At 37.3% G+C, this 16,267-nt stretch overlaps 1 protein-coding gene across 7 annotated transcripts in view; it reads left to right on the plus strand.

Annotated features, from left to right (window-relative positions):
• The window catches only part of ARHGAP32 (Rho GTPase activating protein 32), a 245,317-nt gene that overhangs the window by 101,173 nt on the left and 127,877 nt on the right, over positions 1 to 16,267 (plus strand). For all 7 annotated transcript variants that reach the window (XM_027835094.1, XM_027835097.1, XM_027835098.1 and 4 more), the window contains 2 exons: positions 5,926 to 6,063; positions 7,448 to 7,540. In XM_027835094.1, the coding sequence (XP_027690895.1) occupies positions 5,926 to 6,063; positions 7,448 to 7,540 (231 nt within the window). The remainder of the gene's footprint in view (positions 1 to 5,925; positions 6,064 to 7,447; positions 7,541 to 16,267) is intronic.

The raw sequence follows: 16,267 nt of genomic DNA on the forward strand, positions 1-16,267 counted from the left end.
TCTCTCTCTCTCTCTCCCTCTCTCTCTCCCTCCCTCTCTCTCTCCCCCTCTCCCTCTCTCTCTCTTTTATGTTCTTTACAAAGCCTTAGAAAGTATCTTGAACATAGTATAATCTGTGGAGGTATAAATGGCAATATTTAGCAAATGATTAGGTATGTGCAATCAGGGAGAGTGAGAAGTTGAGATAATGCCTAGATTACATAGCTAGAGTTTTGGAAGAGTGATGGTGTCCTCAATAAAAATAGGGGAGATTAGTAAAGGGATGGATTTGGTAGGGGAGAAAGATAATGAGTGCTGTTTTAGTATGTTGAATTTGAGATGCCAGTGTTATATTCAGATTGAAATGCCTAAAAGGCAGTTACTGATGTGATACTAGAGTTCAGAATAGAGACTAGGGCTGGCTTTATAGATCTGTTGGTCATCTACAGAGAGATGATCATTAAACCCATGAGATATTGATTGCTTAGTTGAGACTTCTTTAAAGGAATACATTTTTAATTTGGCATTTTACAGCCATTAAATGACAGATACTTGGTGGTGTAGAAATTAATTGTTTTAAAAATGTGGTGGAATTATTATGTTGTATGTGCATATATATATATATACATATATATCTATATATACATATATATAATATATATATACACATATGAGAATTCAAGTGATGATGAATGGCAAATATGTTGATTGCTGTCATCTTAAGTAGAAATAATGAACACACTGTTTAGCGACAAGGTGACCTGTCCAACTTTTAGATTAAATTTTAAAGGAAGTTAAAAGCTTAATGTAATGACTCAATAAACTGTTAATTTGAACAGAGATAGAAATGAAGGATCCAAAGATAATTTTGGTATTCAGTGAATTTTTGCTAAAATCTAAGAGAATAAAAATGGAAATAGAAATAAATAGAAATGTTTTTTATAAAATTTTTTGCCTAAAATAGTTTTATAGTGTTAAAGGAATAACATGTTGGAAGCTTGCTCATCCCTTGACTCTTTTGCTAATACTTAATAAAACAGTTGTCTCCTAGATGTGAATGAACTGAATGGTAGAACCAAATAGTTGTAAAAATAAAATTTAAATGATAACAGGTGAAATTAAAGGAATAATTTAAATTCATGTTTGGTGCAAAATTTAGGTAAACCAATTTTAATTATAAGGCAGTACATTTTAGTTTATACATCTGTTCAAGATATCTCTATTGTTGAGATGTGTTTTAAAATATAAAGTTTTCTGGTTCTTTAAAACCCTAGACTTTTTGAAAGCTTGAAAAATTAAACATTGTGAAGAAGTTGATGACTTTCTTAAAGGAGTGCTAGCTTTCTCATTATGAAAAGTTGAGGATTTATAATAATTTTCTAAACTTAATTTAGAATATCACTTCTGGGTCATGTGACCAACATGATGGAGCCTAAACTTTTCTCTAGTCCTCATGACCTCCAAAAATAAATAGGAAACAAATTCCGAAATAAAAATAGGAAATATTCCCAAGAATATTCCCAAGCCTATGGGCAGCTTTCACACAGGATAGTGGGAGGACATGGACCCAGGGAGTCTGCCATATTGACCAGACTCTTGAGGCATCTGAGCATTTGTATTGCTAATGTAAGCAGGCCATGGAGACAAGGTGGATCTTATATGAGGAAAGACTATGGGAGGGATCTAGGAGTGGGCAAGTAGTTTGGGGTGACTGGAGGGTCTGGGAGTAGGGAGTCTAGGGAGGATCTTGAGGGGAGTGACTGGGAGGTGGATTAGGGTCTAGATAGGATCAAGGGTGGGAAGTGGCTGGGGGCCATCAGGAGGTAACAGACAGTAGAGGGCTAGGTTAGGTTAAGGGTAACAGAGAATTGGGAAATTGGATGTAGGCCATAATGAAAGGCCATTTGATAGGATTATAGCCTCAGGCAAATGCTAGAGACTTCTTTGACCAAGTGGGAGAGTTCTAGGAGAGTCCAAGGTGGGGTTTTCTTGGGCCCATACCCCATTATTCCCCCTTCAAACAAATAGGACCCAAATTCTTTTGGGGTGAGGGGTGAAGTTCTTAGCTTCTGAAACTGATTCCTCCTGACAGGGGACATAGAGCTGGCCCTGCCTCGAGGGGGTCCCAAAGAGGAGGCTGACTGAAACCAAGCACAGGCTGCATCCAGGGGAGGATGGGGTGACATTGGCTGGTACCTGCTGTTTGCTAAGAACTGTAGGTGAATGGCCTATAGTCTGGAAGACACAAATCTTACAGAAAAGACTGCAGGGCCCAGATATAGGCAGAAGTAAAAGTATAAGAGTTTCATTAAAATCGTTTATATTGCATGATTATCTGATCTTGTTACTTTTTCAAAAGTTTAAGTAACACTTTTGTAGGTAGAAGTTTTCCACCCCTGGGTTCAATAGTTACACAAGTGAATTTGCCAGAGACTGACTTTCACTTCAATTGTCACTGAAATTCTCCTCCACAAACCAAACTGAAGATGTTTCCAATTTAATTTCAGTTGTTTGGGAGTATTGAATGACTATATATTCAGGTCAAAACAGCAAGATCTCACACACTAACATTAATCTTTTACTGACTACTTACTCTGATTATAGAAATTTGCTATAAAAAAATAAAGCAGGGACTAGATTTAGGGCCCAAATATTACAGGATAAAACATCCTTAGCTCTGTTTGGATTCAAATAATTCAGTTTTCCAACCATGCAGTATCAAATCCGCCTCATAGCCAGAGTCAGGAATAGCCAGGTGGGTAACATTCCTTTTCAAAGGAACATAATGGGGAAACTGAGCCTGGAAGATCCCATCTTAGACTGAGGTTAAAATTGTCCTCTGAGCTTTTCCCAATGCAGATTTTCCACCAGAATCACACTCTTTCTGAGTAGCCTGCAGCACCTTTCTCAGAGATGGTGGATTACTGATTATTGATGAATTATTATGATACATCAGACAACTCTAAATAAAATCATTTATGGTCTCATTAACTTTTACCTCAAATGGCAAGTTTCACTAATCACAGCTTAGGAAAAACTTCCAGGATTTATATCTTAAATTTAAATTTGTCCTGGTGTGAAACAACAAAAACAAAACAAAACAAAACAGTCATTAGAGATTGTTTCTATATACTTGCAAATTCTCAGCAAACCATAACCCAAATAAGCTTTTTGGCAACTTTATATATTAAAACAATAACCAACAATAGCCAAATTGTTTTAGCTGTAACCAAGTTATGAAAAGTTGCTTGACATAACTGATGCAAAAAGTTTACCAATCTAAAACTTAAACCAATCAGGTAACTTTAGTTTTGTTAAATGCATTTCCAAATTACTTTACACAGAGAATCAACATCTCATCATTAACAGTTAAAACTACAACTTTAAAACAGTGTGCTTACCCAGATTTGGAGGCTAGCTTCTTTATCGTGACCCATTCCCCCTTCCTTCTCTCCCCACAGCAGCTGGGGGTTAATGTGGGAGTGAGGTGATCAGGATGTGCTGAACCTGGGTGATGCTTCCAGGCAAAAGTTGCCCCAGGGCCCAAGGCTATTGCCAGCCCACACTTTAGCTGCTGCCACTCCCCTCTCCTTACTTTTGCCAGGTGAGGAAGGGCAAATTCGAAGGTGAAGGGGGAAGGGTGAAACTCTCTTCTTCTATGAGAGGGGTTAACAAAGATACTCTCTTGATTCTAGGGAAGGGAGGGGAGAAGGGAGTGACCAGGGTTGTAAGGAGGTGTTTCAAAACTCTTTAATGATCGATCACAAAACTTCCAGAATCTGCTCAGATGTTTTTAAGCTGTTCTAACTTTTCCCTGTAGCCTCCATGAAGGAAGATTCAGGAGTGTAGAGGGAAGGGAGTAAGTAAGCCTCAGAGAACTAAAAAGTACCTACAGTTTTCCCAGTTCCCTGGCACTGAGAGAATTGACAGAATTGGACATACTCTTCCAGATAGGGCATCTGTCCTTGTCCTCTATGCTGTGGAAGGTGTACCCAGGTCCATGGCTTCAAACTGAACTGATGGATCCAGAGCCTGAGAGCCTTAGGCCAAGTGTGAGACAGCCTCATAACTGTCTGCCTGAAAAGCACTTCTGAGCCTTCCTAGGTGCTTGGAGAGCAACTCCAACTGCAGGGTGAAAAAGAGGGGGTAGAAGCTTACACCTTCCAGTCTTGGCTGGAGAAGAGCTTGGGGTTAGGCAGCTTCCTGGTTCGGGCTCCCAAAATGTTGAGGTTTAGAGGCTTAGGGGTGCTGGGACCCCAAAATCATGACACATAGGTCCTGCCTGAATGAATTTGACCCAAGCCTTCTTTCAGCCAAAGACAAGGTTTATTAAAGATCTGCCATATTGGTCAGACTCTTAAGGAATCTAAGCATTTGTATTAATGCAAGCAGGCCAGATCTTAAGAATCTGAGCCCAGGGAGTTTATTTTTAAAAAATTAAGAATGACCATGGCAAGGGAAAAGGTTAATAATCAACTACACAATAACTACAAAATGTATAGAATATTTGGGATAAACCTCCCAAAGAACACAAAATATTTGTATAGATTCAATTAGAAAGTCCTCAGTGAAATAAAGAATGATTTGAATAGCTGAAGGAATATTCAGTACTCATAGCTATACCATGCTAATATAATAAACATTATAATACTGCCAAAATTGACCTTTACTGTTTATGCTATATCATTCAAATTACCAAGGGGATACTTTACAGAACTTGATAAATATCAATATTTATTTGGAAAAACAAATGATCTAGAATATCAAGGGAAATGATAAAAGGTAGCAATCACCTAGAGCCATCTGGTATTGGTTAAAAATAGGTCAGTGGAATAGACTGGACAAGGAAAAATCAGAAACAATAGAATTCAGTTTTTGATAAAGTGAAAAACATAAATTATGTATGAAAACGCCCTTATTTGATAAAAACTGCTAGGAAAGCAGTCTGGCAGAAATCTAACACACCTTACATCACATTTTACAATACATTCCAAATTAATATTAAAGATCATAGTATACAAAAATTAGAAGAGAAACAGATCATAAACCTCTAGTGTTAGGATATGTATCCTTAGCCAAAGAAGAGATAGAGCAATTATAAAAGATAAAATAGATAACTTTTGTTACTTGTAATTGAAATGCTTCTACACAGATAAGTTTTATATATGTTGGGTAAGAAGGGAAGTAATCAAATACAGAGAGGTTTAGGAGGATGAAGATTGAGAAAATATTTGGTAATTTAGAGATCGTTAATAACTTGAGCCAAAGGGCTTGAATATCCCCTACTGGATATAGTCAATCACCCTTTGTTTAACTGATCATTAACTGCCTATGATTTGTGATTTAATAATTTTATTTTACTTTATTCCTCCAGAACTTAATATTTTAACTTTGTATTTGATAGAATCACTAGAACACTTCTTAGGAACCTTATCATTTATGCTGTTTCATAGGATTGTTGCTTTTTAAACTGATAGAATTGTCTTCATAATAAGGCAGCAGGTAACATTTCAGTAGCGTATGCCAAGGTTTTAGTTTTTTGTTCTGGCATAGTCGTGGAGAAGAAGAGGTGATCAGGGTCAACTCTTGCAAAGCAGGAACTGTAGCAGGTATGTATCTCATGGAAGAGAGTCAATACTCAAACAAAGTGGGCTGAGGAAGTGGATTAGTGCTCAGACCAGGTTGAGTGTTGTTTGATTTGCAGGGCATATATTGCCAAACCCTGTATATAGAGAGAGGCTCACCATTACCAACTTATTCTAGCGTGAAGTTCAATATAATGGAGGTTTAACTGGGGCATTACAGTTCAAGCTATTGGAAACAATAGAAAAGCGTCATTGGAACTTCTTTTTTATGTGTAACTTTGTGGGCTTGAAGTATGAATTTTAAATCATAGAAAGTCTCCAGTGGAGCTCAATTACAATGACATTTTCTTTCTGCATACAGGGTAAAAGCTGGATTGTGAAGCGAAGTTATGAAGATTTCCGAGTACTTGATAAACATCTCCATCTATGTATTTATGACAGACGCTTTTCCCAGCTCTCTGAACTTCCCCGTTCTGACACTTTGAAGGACAGTTCAGAGGTAAGCAGTCAGTGCTTCCAGGAATCAATCAAAAAAAAATTTTTTTAGCTGGCCAGCATCTTGGTCTCTATGCTAAATATTACCTGTCTTTTAACCTTCAGTTTGTATTTCTGAGATCACTTAACTATTTTATTATTGAAAAACAGGAGAAAAAATGAGGGCTTTCAGTATTAAAATGACATTAAAGTAAAATGTTATGCTAGACCTCCCTTCTTTCATTGCTGGAGTATATGTGTGTGGGGAGGGGTAGGTCTATGGGTATTGTGATTTATTGTCAGTGTATTTTTTTTTATTTTTGCTGAACTACTTTTTTATTATTCCTTTTAAATTTCTGGTCCAAGGTGTGTGTGGGGGCAGGGGGAGGTGGGTAGAGAGATGGGAGTTGCAAATGAATGCCGTGTATAAATAAGGCATTAATAAAAATAAGATAATTTTTCAAAGTGAAAAAAAGAGTTAAGAATCTTGATTCTTACTCAGTTTTGTATATTTAGTCCTTGGATTCTCTGAAGTTGATAAGGATGACACTGTGATATTCTTTTCCCCATAGAGCAAAGAACATTACTACTTGGACTTTTACCTGCATGCTTACTTTTTTACCATTTAATGAACTGTGTTAATTATTTATTTGAACTTTTTTTAGCTAACTTCCTCGCTATTCATATATCTGTTTACTTGTTTCTCTATCTATGCCATTCCTGCCTTCACAGTTTGCTATGTGTCTGTGTTTTAAATGCAAGAATAGAAAAACTAATCTGATATATAATTATAGGCTATTATAGTATCATTAAAGCATGGTTAATTAACTAAGATGAAGGCTCTGTATGTGAGACAAGTGTGACTTACAGTGGCAAACAGCATCCAAAACAAGGGAGTTACTGATCAAATAAAGCACTTTCACGTAACATTTTATAGTGGTCTTTATGTATAATGTGAATGTTACTCATATTACTCCTCCACTAAAGAGAAGCCTTCTGTTGGTACGGACATGGTAGTCATTCTGAAAGAGTGTGTAAGAATAAAATCTCAAACAAATTCTGCTCAGCTAGAAATGCTCAGAGTGTGGATTGGTGTAGGAATTTAGTGCTTCTCATCAAAGAATAACCTTAACTATGTTTCAAGATACTCTTCACCAAAAATCTTGGCCCCAGTTGAAGTAAACACTCAGCCATGACAGGAGTACTCTGAGTGATGAAGTCGTACATCCTTTGAAACAGTGAAATAGTCTTATGATGATGAATCATGTTGCTTATGCCACTCTCCCTTCTTTGAATGTTGGAATGCCTATAAATTCCTGATTCCAAAGCTATATATTACTGCCAATTATTTTACCATTTAGGAAAGAACTTTGTCTCAGGGTTATTCTGCTTGTTCTTTCCTTCAACAGTTGGTCACTCAGATGCTTGTGGCTTACCTGTCACGCCTCTCAGCCATTGCAGGGAACAAGATCAATTGTGGACCTGCTCTTACCTGGATGGAGGTAACTCTCTAAATATAGCCTCAACCTGGATCTTTTTTTCACTTAAAATTAAATATTTTTTAACTTAAGTCAATTTTTTTAAATGTAAGGATTAATGTTGAAAATTGTTTAGTTTCTGGAGAAGTAAAAATTTTGCTCAACTTTTTATTATGATTCAAAAAAATGATGTTTATTTGCAATGTCTTCCTATCATAGGTTTTCATATAGAAGTTTACAATTTTGATCTTTTTCTCTAATCTTCACTACACATAGAATGTACCATGTAGAACATTACCACCACGCATAGAATATTTCATAAAGTACTTTTGAAATGATATTTTTTTATGTGTCTAATATATGCCACTAATGCTAAGTGCTGGGGATAAAAGACAAAAGTAAAACAATTCCTGACCTGCAGTAGCTTTCATTCTAAGTGGAAGATGAGATGCACATGCATGAAGATTTAGAGAATCTATACAAAAGAAATGATGAGGAGGGGCTTCAGGTAGAAAGAGGCATTTGAGCTGAGTTTTGAAAGAAATCAGGGATTCTAAAAGGCAAGAATGAAATACATTCTATACCTGGGGGACAGGCAGTGGAGGAGAGGGAAAATAAAGAATTCTGTGTGTCAAACAACAAAAAAGCTAGTATGGTTAGACTATAGAGTATATGCAGGAGAGTGGTATATGAGAAAAGAACCGAAAGAGAGAAAGGAGGTAAGTTGTAAAGAGCTTTAAACGTCAAACAGAATAGTTTATATTTGATCCTAGGTGTAATAGGGGGCCAGTGGGTTTTATGGGGAGGGAATGAGAGGAGGAACATGGTTATTAGACTTCTGCTACAGGATGATCACTTTACTGTGTGGAGGATAGATTGGAGCAGGAAGATACTTGAAGCACAGACAGCAAATTGGAGTCTAGTAGAGTACTCTGGATGAGTGGTGATGAGGGCCTGACTGAGTCTGTGTAAGAGAAGAGGAGGGGATATGTTCAAGAGATGTTTTGGAGATGAAAATGACAATATTTGACCTCTCGTTAGATAAATGGGGTGCAAAACAATAAATAATTGGAGGTTGTGAACTTGGGTGACTGGAAGGATGCTGTTACTTTTGATACTAGTAAAGAAGTCAGGCTGGGTTAGGAGGAAGGCAATGATTTGTCCTTTGGACATGTTGTGAGTTTGATATACTTAAACAAGGATGTTAAAATATCCAGTAGGCTGTTGATGATGTTATACTCGAGCTCATAAGAGAGGCTAGGGATAGATGTAGATCTGAGATTTATTTTATGTGGGTGATGATTGAAGTAATGAGAGCTGCTGAGATCACCAAGAGAATGCAGAGAGAAAGTAGATAATGTGGGCAATTGTAAGTGTGGACATTTATGTGCTCATTTCAGGTAAATTCATTGAAATATCTACTTTATTCAACCGAAGGTATTCTAGCTTTTTTTTAAAATGCAAAATTTATTTCTATAATTAGCTTTATTTCCAAAAAAAGCAAGAAAAACAAAGAAAACGAAAAAAAATTGTGCTTCAATTTGCACTCAGTTCTCTCTCTGGATGTAGATAGTATTTTTTCATCATGGGTCCTTTGGAATTGTTTTGGATTATTGTATTGATGAGAATAGTTAAGTCTTTCGTACTTTATCATCCTTACAATATTGCTGTTACTTTGTACAGTTCTCCTAGTTCTGCTCACTTCATTTTTTGTCAGTTCATGTAAGACTTCCAAAGTTTGTAATTTCTTTCTGCCCCCCAGGGAAATTTTTTTTTTTTTTTTTTTTTAGGCAATTGGGGTTAAGTGACTTCCCAAGGTCACACAGCTAGTAAGTGCCAAGTGTTTGGTCTGAGGCCGGATTTGAACTCAGGTTGTCCTGACTTCAGGACCGGTGCTCTATCCACTGTGCCACCTAGCTGCCCCCTCAAAGTTTGTAATTTCTTATAGCACAATAGTATTCCATCCCCCTCATACCACAACTTGCTCAGCCATTCTCCAATTGATGGGTATCCCTTCCATTTCTAATTCTTTGCCACCAAAAAAAAGAGCTGTTATAAATATTTTTGTATGTAAAGGTCCTTTTCCTTTTCCTTTGATATTTTTGGAATACAGATTTAGTTGTGACATTTTGGGGTCAAAGGGTATGGAATGTTTTATACCCTTTTGGGCGTAGTTCCAATTTTTTCTCCAGAATGGTTGGACCAGTTCACAACTCTATCAGCAGTGTGTTAGTGTCCCTATTTTTCCACATCCTCTCCAGTATTTAGCATTTGTCTTTTTTATCATGTTAGCTAATCTGATAGATATGAAGTGGTACCTCAGAGTTGTTTTAATTTGCATTTCTCTAAGCAGTAGTGATTTAGAGAATTTTTTATGTCACTATAAATAGCTTTGATTTCTTCTTCTGAAAACTACTTGTTCATATCCTTTGAGCATTTACCAATTGGGGAATGGCTCTTATTTTTATAAATTTTGTTTAATTCCCTGTATATTTGAAAATGAGGCCTTTATCAGAGAAACTTGAGTTAAATTTTTTTTCCTTTAGTTTCCTGCTTGCCTAATTTTGGCTGCATTGGTTTTGTTTCTGCAAAACCTTTTTAATTTCATATAATTAAAATTATCCATTTTACTTCTTGTGATCCTTTCTATCTCATGTTTGGTCATAATTGATCTGACAAGTAAATTTTTCCAAGCTCCCTTAATTTATTTATAATATCACTCTTTCTGTCTAAGTCTTGTACCCATTTTGACCTTATCTTGGTAGATATTCCAACTCTTGCAGAATTTAAAGTTTGTCTTTCCATGTATACTTAATTTTTTCACCCCAATTTTCCTCAATTTCATACTGAAACTGTAGCTAATTTATGTCATTATTTCCAATTAGAATGGCAACTTTTTTTTTCTTTTTGGTTCAGTCCAGTTTATTTGTTTAGAGAATTCCTAGTTAGGAAATTACCTCTACCAGTGCAGATGGGGCAACTGTTCTGCAACGTAGAGCCTGAGAAATTAAGTAACTTCCTCAGGGTTACATAGCCAATAAGAGCCATAATTGACCGTAGTAAATTAGGAAGTAAAATTAATTGAAAAATAATTTTTTTTTCAATTCAGTAAACATTTATTTAGTCCCTGCTATGTGCTAGACACTGTATGCTAAACCCTCGGGATACAAGTAAGAAAAAGAAATACAATCTTTGCCCTCAAGGAGCTTAAAATCTAATGGAAGAAGGCAACACAGAAAAAGAAACTGGAAAGGGGGAGGCTACCAGAGGATAGCTGTCAAATGGCCATCTTCTTCTACAGAAATAGCTATCTTCTTCCCCACTAAGCCCCCCATGGTGTCCTTAATAAAAATTTTAAAAAATGACACATGCAATGCATAATTTCTTTCACTGGTATTTATTTAAATCATTAAACGTCCCCAAAACAAGCATTTCCATATACAGGTAGAACACAAAAAGAGGAATGAATATATATACATACATATATGTGCATATATACATATATATGAAACTGTCAATCTATATTTCATAATGCTTGCTTTAAAAAGAAACAGAACAAATTTTACACGTTACTTTCATAGCTGTACTATTTTTCTTTGCTTCCTTCTCTTCTGTTTAAAAAAATACTTTGGTGTCTCTTGGGGGAGAGGTAGCCTTATTGCTAAACTCTCCTTCCCCCTCCGCCTAATACAAACTAAGGTTGGCGGGGGGTAGGGTAGGGTGGGGTGGGGAAGTGGGGTCTTGGTTTTGGAGGTAGCTTTAAAACAGGCATGGGGAACCAAAAGGCAACATATGGCTTTCTAGATCCTTGGCTGTGGCATTTGGACCAAATCCAGGTTTTACAGAACAAATTCTTTTATTAAGGGAAATTGTTATGTGACCAGCAAGTACTCTGTTATTTCAGGTTCAATTCTGGGATTATATGAGGCACTTATAAGTCACTGGATATTTGACAGAAGATTTTCTTTGCCCTTCCACAGCAAGATTGTATAACAGGGATACAGTAGGACTTACCTTCTCTGGATATAGCCCTCTCTCATCTTCACCTGGAAACATTTCTGGTCACCAGGGAAAGGTATAGTGACTCACCTAATCCTCAGAAGTCTATCAGTTTGCAGATCCCTGACTGTCCATGGGTTGGACTTTTTATACCCTTCGGTAACCAGGAAGCTGTGCCAAGGAAACAGGGACCAATCAGATCTCCTTTTATGGCACATTAATCGCTACTGCAGGTGGAAAGGAGGAGGGGTTGGCCCAGCCATTGTTTTTAGGAAATATTGGTAGATGTTAGACCTTTCATATACCACACCTTGGCTACAGGGTGTCTGAGGGTATTCTAGAGATCCTTCTACCATTTAAATACTTGTAGAGTTTTTATTGAACAATCCTTCTGGCATAGCCATTACTAAGAGTAAAAAGGGAGAAAGAGAAGGGAAAAAAATCTACCATTATTACCACCAGCAATACACACACGAAAGAGAAAACAACAACAACAAAAAACCCTGGAATGTTTCCTTTTAGGGAAAACTAATCCCTGTTGCAGGAGATTTTTTTTTTTCCCTTTTCCTTTTTTCTCCTTTAATCTCCCCTTCAAGATCAAGAAGTTTGTTTGTGGGCTATTCTGTTCCTGGTCTTATCTTCCCACTTAACCACTCCTCTCCCTATCCCTGCTTGTTTTTGAGTCTGATGTATTGCTATACCAAACTACTTGGGCATATGTGATTTTTTTCAACACTTCTTTCACCATTTCATGTAAGTGAGGTTCATCCACCTGAATGTTTCCTTCCCTTACATCTTCCTGTATGTATATGCTCTTTTACAAATCAATTATAAGAAATAGCAAATTCTACTTTTTTCTTCCACCTTTCTACACTAATGTATTCTTCCTTTTACCTTCCCTTATTTTCCTCCTCTTTAAACCTTTAGAACAAAACTAAACTACCCTCAGGTGTTTTTCTGAGTTCACTTCCCCAATGGTTTTTGAAGACATTAAAGTTCTGAAGGAACATGTGTCTTCTGCCCCATTAGAATGTTAGTTTTGCATCAAACAGCTCCTTTAATTTCTCAAGTAAATGTACTTATCTAGGTTTCTCTAGACACTTTTTTCAAAGTTCCTACTCAGCTTTGGTCTTTTCATCTTAAATACTTGAAAATACTCTTCCATTAGAGGACCACTCTCCCCCTCCCCCATGAGATTATACTCAGCTCTGCAGGGTGTTATTCTTGGTTGTAAGCTTTTATCATTTGTCTTCTATAATATTGTATTCTAAAATCTCATGTTGTTTATGGTAGAATCTACCAGGTTTATGTTATCCTGTCTAGTTCTTTGGTACTCAAAAGAAAGTTCTTTTTTTTTTATGTTTGTTTTGGCTGTGACATTCCTGGGACTTTTTTCTTTTGAGATTTATTTCAGAAGGTCATTAGTGTGTTCTTTCTTTATTCATTTTGCCTTCTGGTTCTAATAGATCGGGGCAGTTTTCATCTATGCTTTTTTAAAATATAGTGTCCAGACTTTTTTAAATCATGATTTTCAGAATTCGATGATGCTTATAAATTACCTCTCTTTGACTGGACTTCCTAGTCAGTTTCTGATAACCTATATCTTGAACTTTCTTATATTTTTTTCAGTCTTTTGATTGCTACTGCCCTGCCAGACTGCTTCTAGAGCATGGATGGGGAATCTGTGGCCTTGAGGCCACATATGACCCTCAGGGTCCTCAAATGTGGCCCTTTGACTGAATCCAAACTTCACAGACAAATCCCCTTAATAAAAGGATTTGTTACATAAAACTTGGACTGAGTCAAGAAGCCCACACCCAAGGACCTAGAAGGCCACCTGTGGGCTTGAGGCCACAGGTTGCCCCGCCCCTGTTCTAGAGCATACCAGGGCCATCAGTATGTCTTTCTTTTTGTTCTTTTCTTGAGTGCCCTCTATTTTGTGGCCTGAAGACACACACTTCCTGTAGGGAAGCTGCATGTGTCTCTCTGAACATTCTGTTTGAGGGCAATGGCTATCTTGCTTGCCCTGACATTACCTTTTCTGGAGATCCTCTTTCTCATGGCCTGCAAGCTTCAGGCTGACTTTATGCAGTGATGGTATAGAAGAAGTCACTTTTGTTAGTTTCTCATTGACTTTGTTGATCATTATTCACTCTGGTGTGAATTTTAGGTTTTTGCTGGAGAAGGTAGTATTTTGCGTGTGTTCAATAAGCCATCATCACAACAAGTAATTTCTTTAAAATAAAAAAGTTTGCTTAAAGTTTGTAGTATGGGGTCAGCATTTTCTTTGGTTGATAATCATGGTAAGGAGTGGATGTTTAATTTTTTACTTTGTACCTTCCCTCACTGCCTAGTACAGTGCATGAATAGGTATTCAATGAATACTTGCTAACTGATTTATTGATTGATAGATGACAGAAACATAAAAAAGATTTTAACATAGGCTACTAGTCGTAAGGAATGTTGCTTACCTTGACATTTTATTGCTTTAAATTGAGAACTTGGAAAAGTAATTATAGTTTATTGTCTTCACTGACTTAGAAACTCAAGAAATTTTTGAAATATAAAAGATAGGGGGCACACAATCAGGATAACACAAGATTTAGCAGTTTCTACTTTAAGGGACCGGAGGGCTTGGAATATAATATTCCAGAAGTCAAAGGAGATATGATTACAACCAAGAATCACCTACCCAGCAAAACTGAGTATAATCCTTTGGAGGCAAAAATGGATATTGAGTGAAATAGAGAACTTTCAAGCATTCTTTTTTTTTTTTTTTTTTTGGATAGACAAAAATAGCAGCTGCCATTTATTTTACAGATAAGGAAAGGGAAGCATATGCTTATACTGACGCATGCTCACACGCACACGTGCATGCTTACATACACACACACACATGTCTAATGTGCCTATTGTCTAAAATGAGTCAGTATGAGTGAACAAAATTAAATGACAGCCAGCAACAGCAACAAGAGTAATAAATTGGCATACTGTTAAACAGAGTAAGAAGTAAGCCTGGATTTGAACCCTACTTGGGGCACATATTGGCTATGAACCCCTATTGCTATGGTTGTTTCACTCACTGCAACTATAAATTAGGAGAGTTAACTTGTTTTTGTAGAGGGAGTTTCCTCACTGGGAATTTGCTACAGCAGTGAAATGTAACAAGTCTAGATAATAGCAGCTGATGTTCATAGAGCATTTTTAAGCTTTATAAAACTTTTTATATACATTGCCCCACTTATATTCACAATAACTGTGTAAGCTAGTGTTTTTTTTGTTTTTGTTTTTGTTTTGTTTTTTGCCATTTGGGTGAGGCTATTTTTTAAGGTGTTATTTTCCTCAGTATTTTTTTGGGTCTCCTTTAGTAAGCTGTTGACTTGTTTTTCATGATTTTCTTGCATCACTCTCATTTCTCTTCCCAGTTTTTCCTCTACTTCTCTTACTTGTTTCTCAAACTCCTTTTTGAGCTCCTCTATGGCCTGGGACTGATTCATATTTTTCTTGGAGGCTTTGGATGTAGGAGCTTTGACTTTGTTGTCTTCTTCTGGTTGTATGTTTTGATCTTCTTTGTTACCAAAGAAAGATTCTATGGCCTGACTGTTTTTGCGCCTTTGTTTGTTCATGATCCCAGCCAATTACTTGAGTTTTAAACTTTTTGTTAAGGTAGGGGTCTGCTTCCAGTGTGGAGAATGTCCCAAGCTTCAGGGGTTTTGTGCAGCTGTTTTCAGAGATGCTTCTAGGGACCTGTAAATTTTCAGTTCTTCCAAGGTGGTATGATAAGGTGCAAGGTATTTACTCCCTTCCTGCCCTGTGCTGTCATCTGTGAGTGACCACATGCGCTCTTTTCTGTCTTGGAAATGGGAGGAGGATTTCCTCTCCATCACCACTATAAGCTGCACCATGCCAGCACTCCTCCATACCCCAGGACTGCTATTCAGAACTGTGACCCAGATCCAAGGACAGGCAAAGCAAGAGAATTCTGAACCAGCAGAGTCCTTGTAATCCCCCTCTGAGCAGCCACTTGATTGCCCCTCAGTCTGTGGGCAGGGAACTCCAGAAGCAGCCGCTACACCGGGCCAAGCTTGGGGACTGGGGCTGGGACTGCTCTTCTCTCACTGCAGTCACAGACTTTTCCCACTGACCTTCTAAGTTATCTTTGGCGTTTGTGGCTTGAGAAGTCTGGAAACCGCCACAGCTACCCATGATTCAGTACTCTGAAGCCTGCTCCAGGTTTACTGAGGCCTGTTTTGCCTGCGTGCTCTTGCCAAATTGTGCTCCTCTCCCCACCCGGCGCAGTATACCTTTCTGATCAACTGTCCAGGCTGTCTTGGGCTGTAAATTTGTTTCACTCTATTTTTTTGTGGTTTATGCTGCTTTAGAATGTGTTTAGAGCCATTTTTTACAGATGTTTGGAGGGGTTTGGGGGAGACCTCAAGCAAGTCACTGCTTTTACTCCACCATCTTGGCTTTGCGCCTCTAGCATTCTTGATGAAAAGACCAGAGCTGAATAGAAAATTTGACTTTCAAATACAAGACTCAAGAGAAACATGAAGAGGTAAACAGGAAAGAGAAATCATAAGGGACTTACTAAAGTTGAACTGTTTACATTCCTGCATGAAAAGATGATATTTGTAACTCATGAGACCTTTGTCAGTATTAGGGCAATTAGAGGGAAAAATTTTATATATATATATATGGAGAGGGAGAGAGAGAGAGAGAGAGAGAGAGAGAGAGAGAGAGAGAGAGAGA

Source organism: Vombatus ursinus, unplaced genomic scaffold, assembly GCF_900497805.2.
Source record: "Vombatus ursinus unplaced genomic scaffold, bare-nosed wombat genome assembly UNPS02014813.1, whole genome shotgun sequence".
In the NCBI taxonomy this organism is placed as follows: domain Eukaryota; kingdom Metazoa; phylum Chordata; class Mammalia; order Diprotodontia; family Vombatidae; genus Vombatus; species Vombatus ursinus.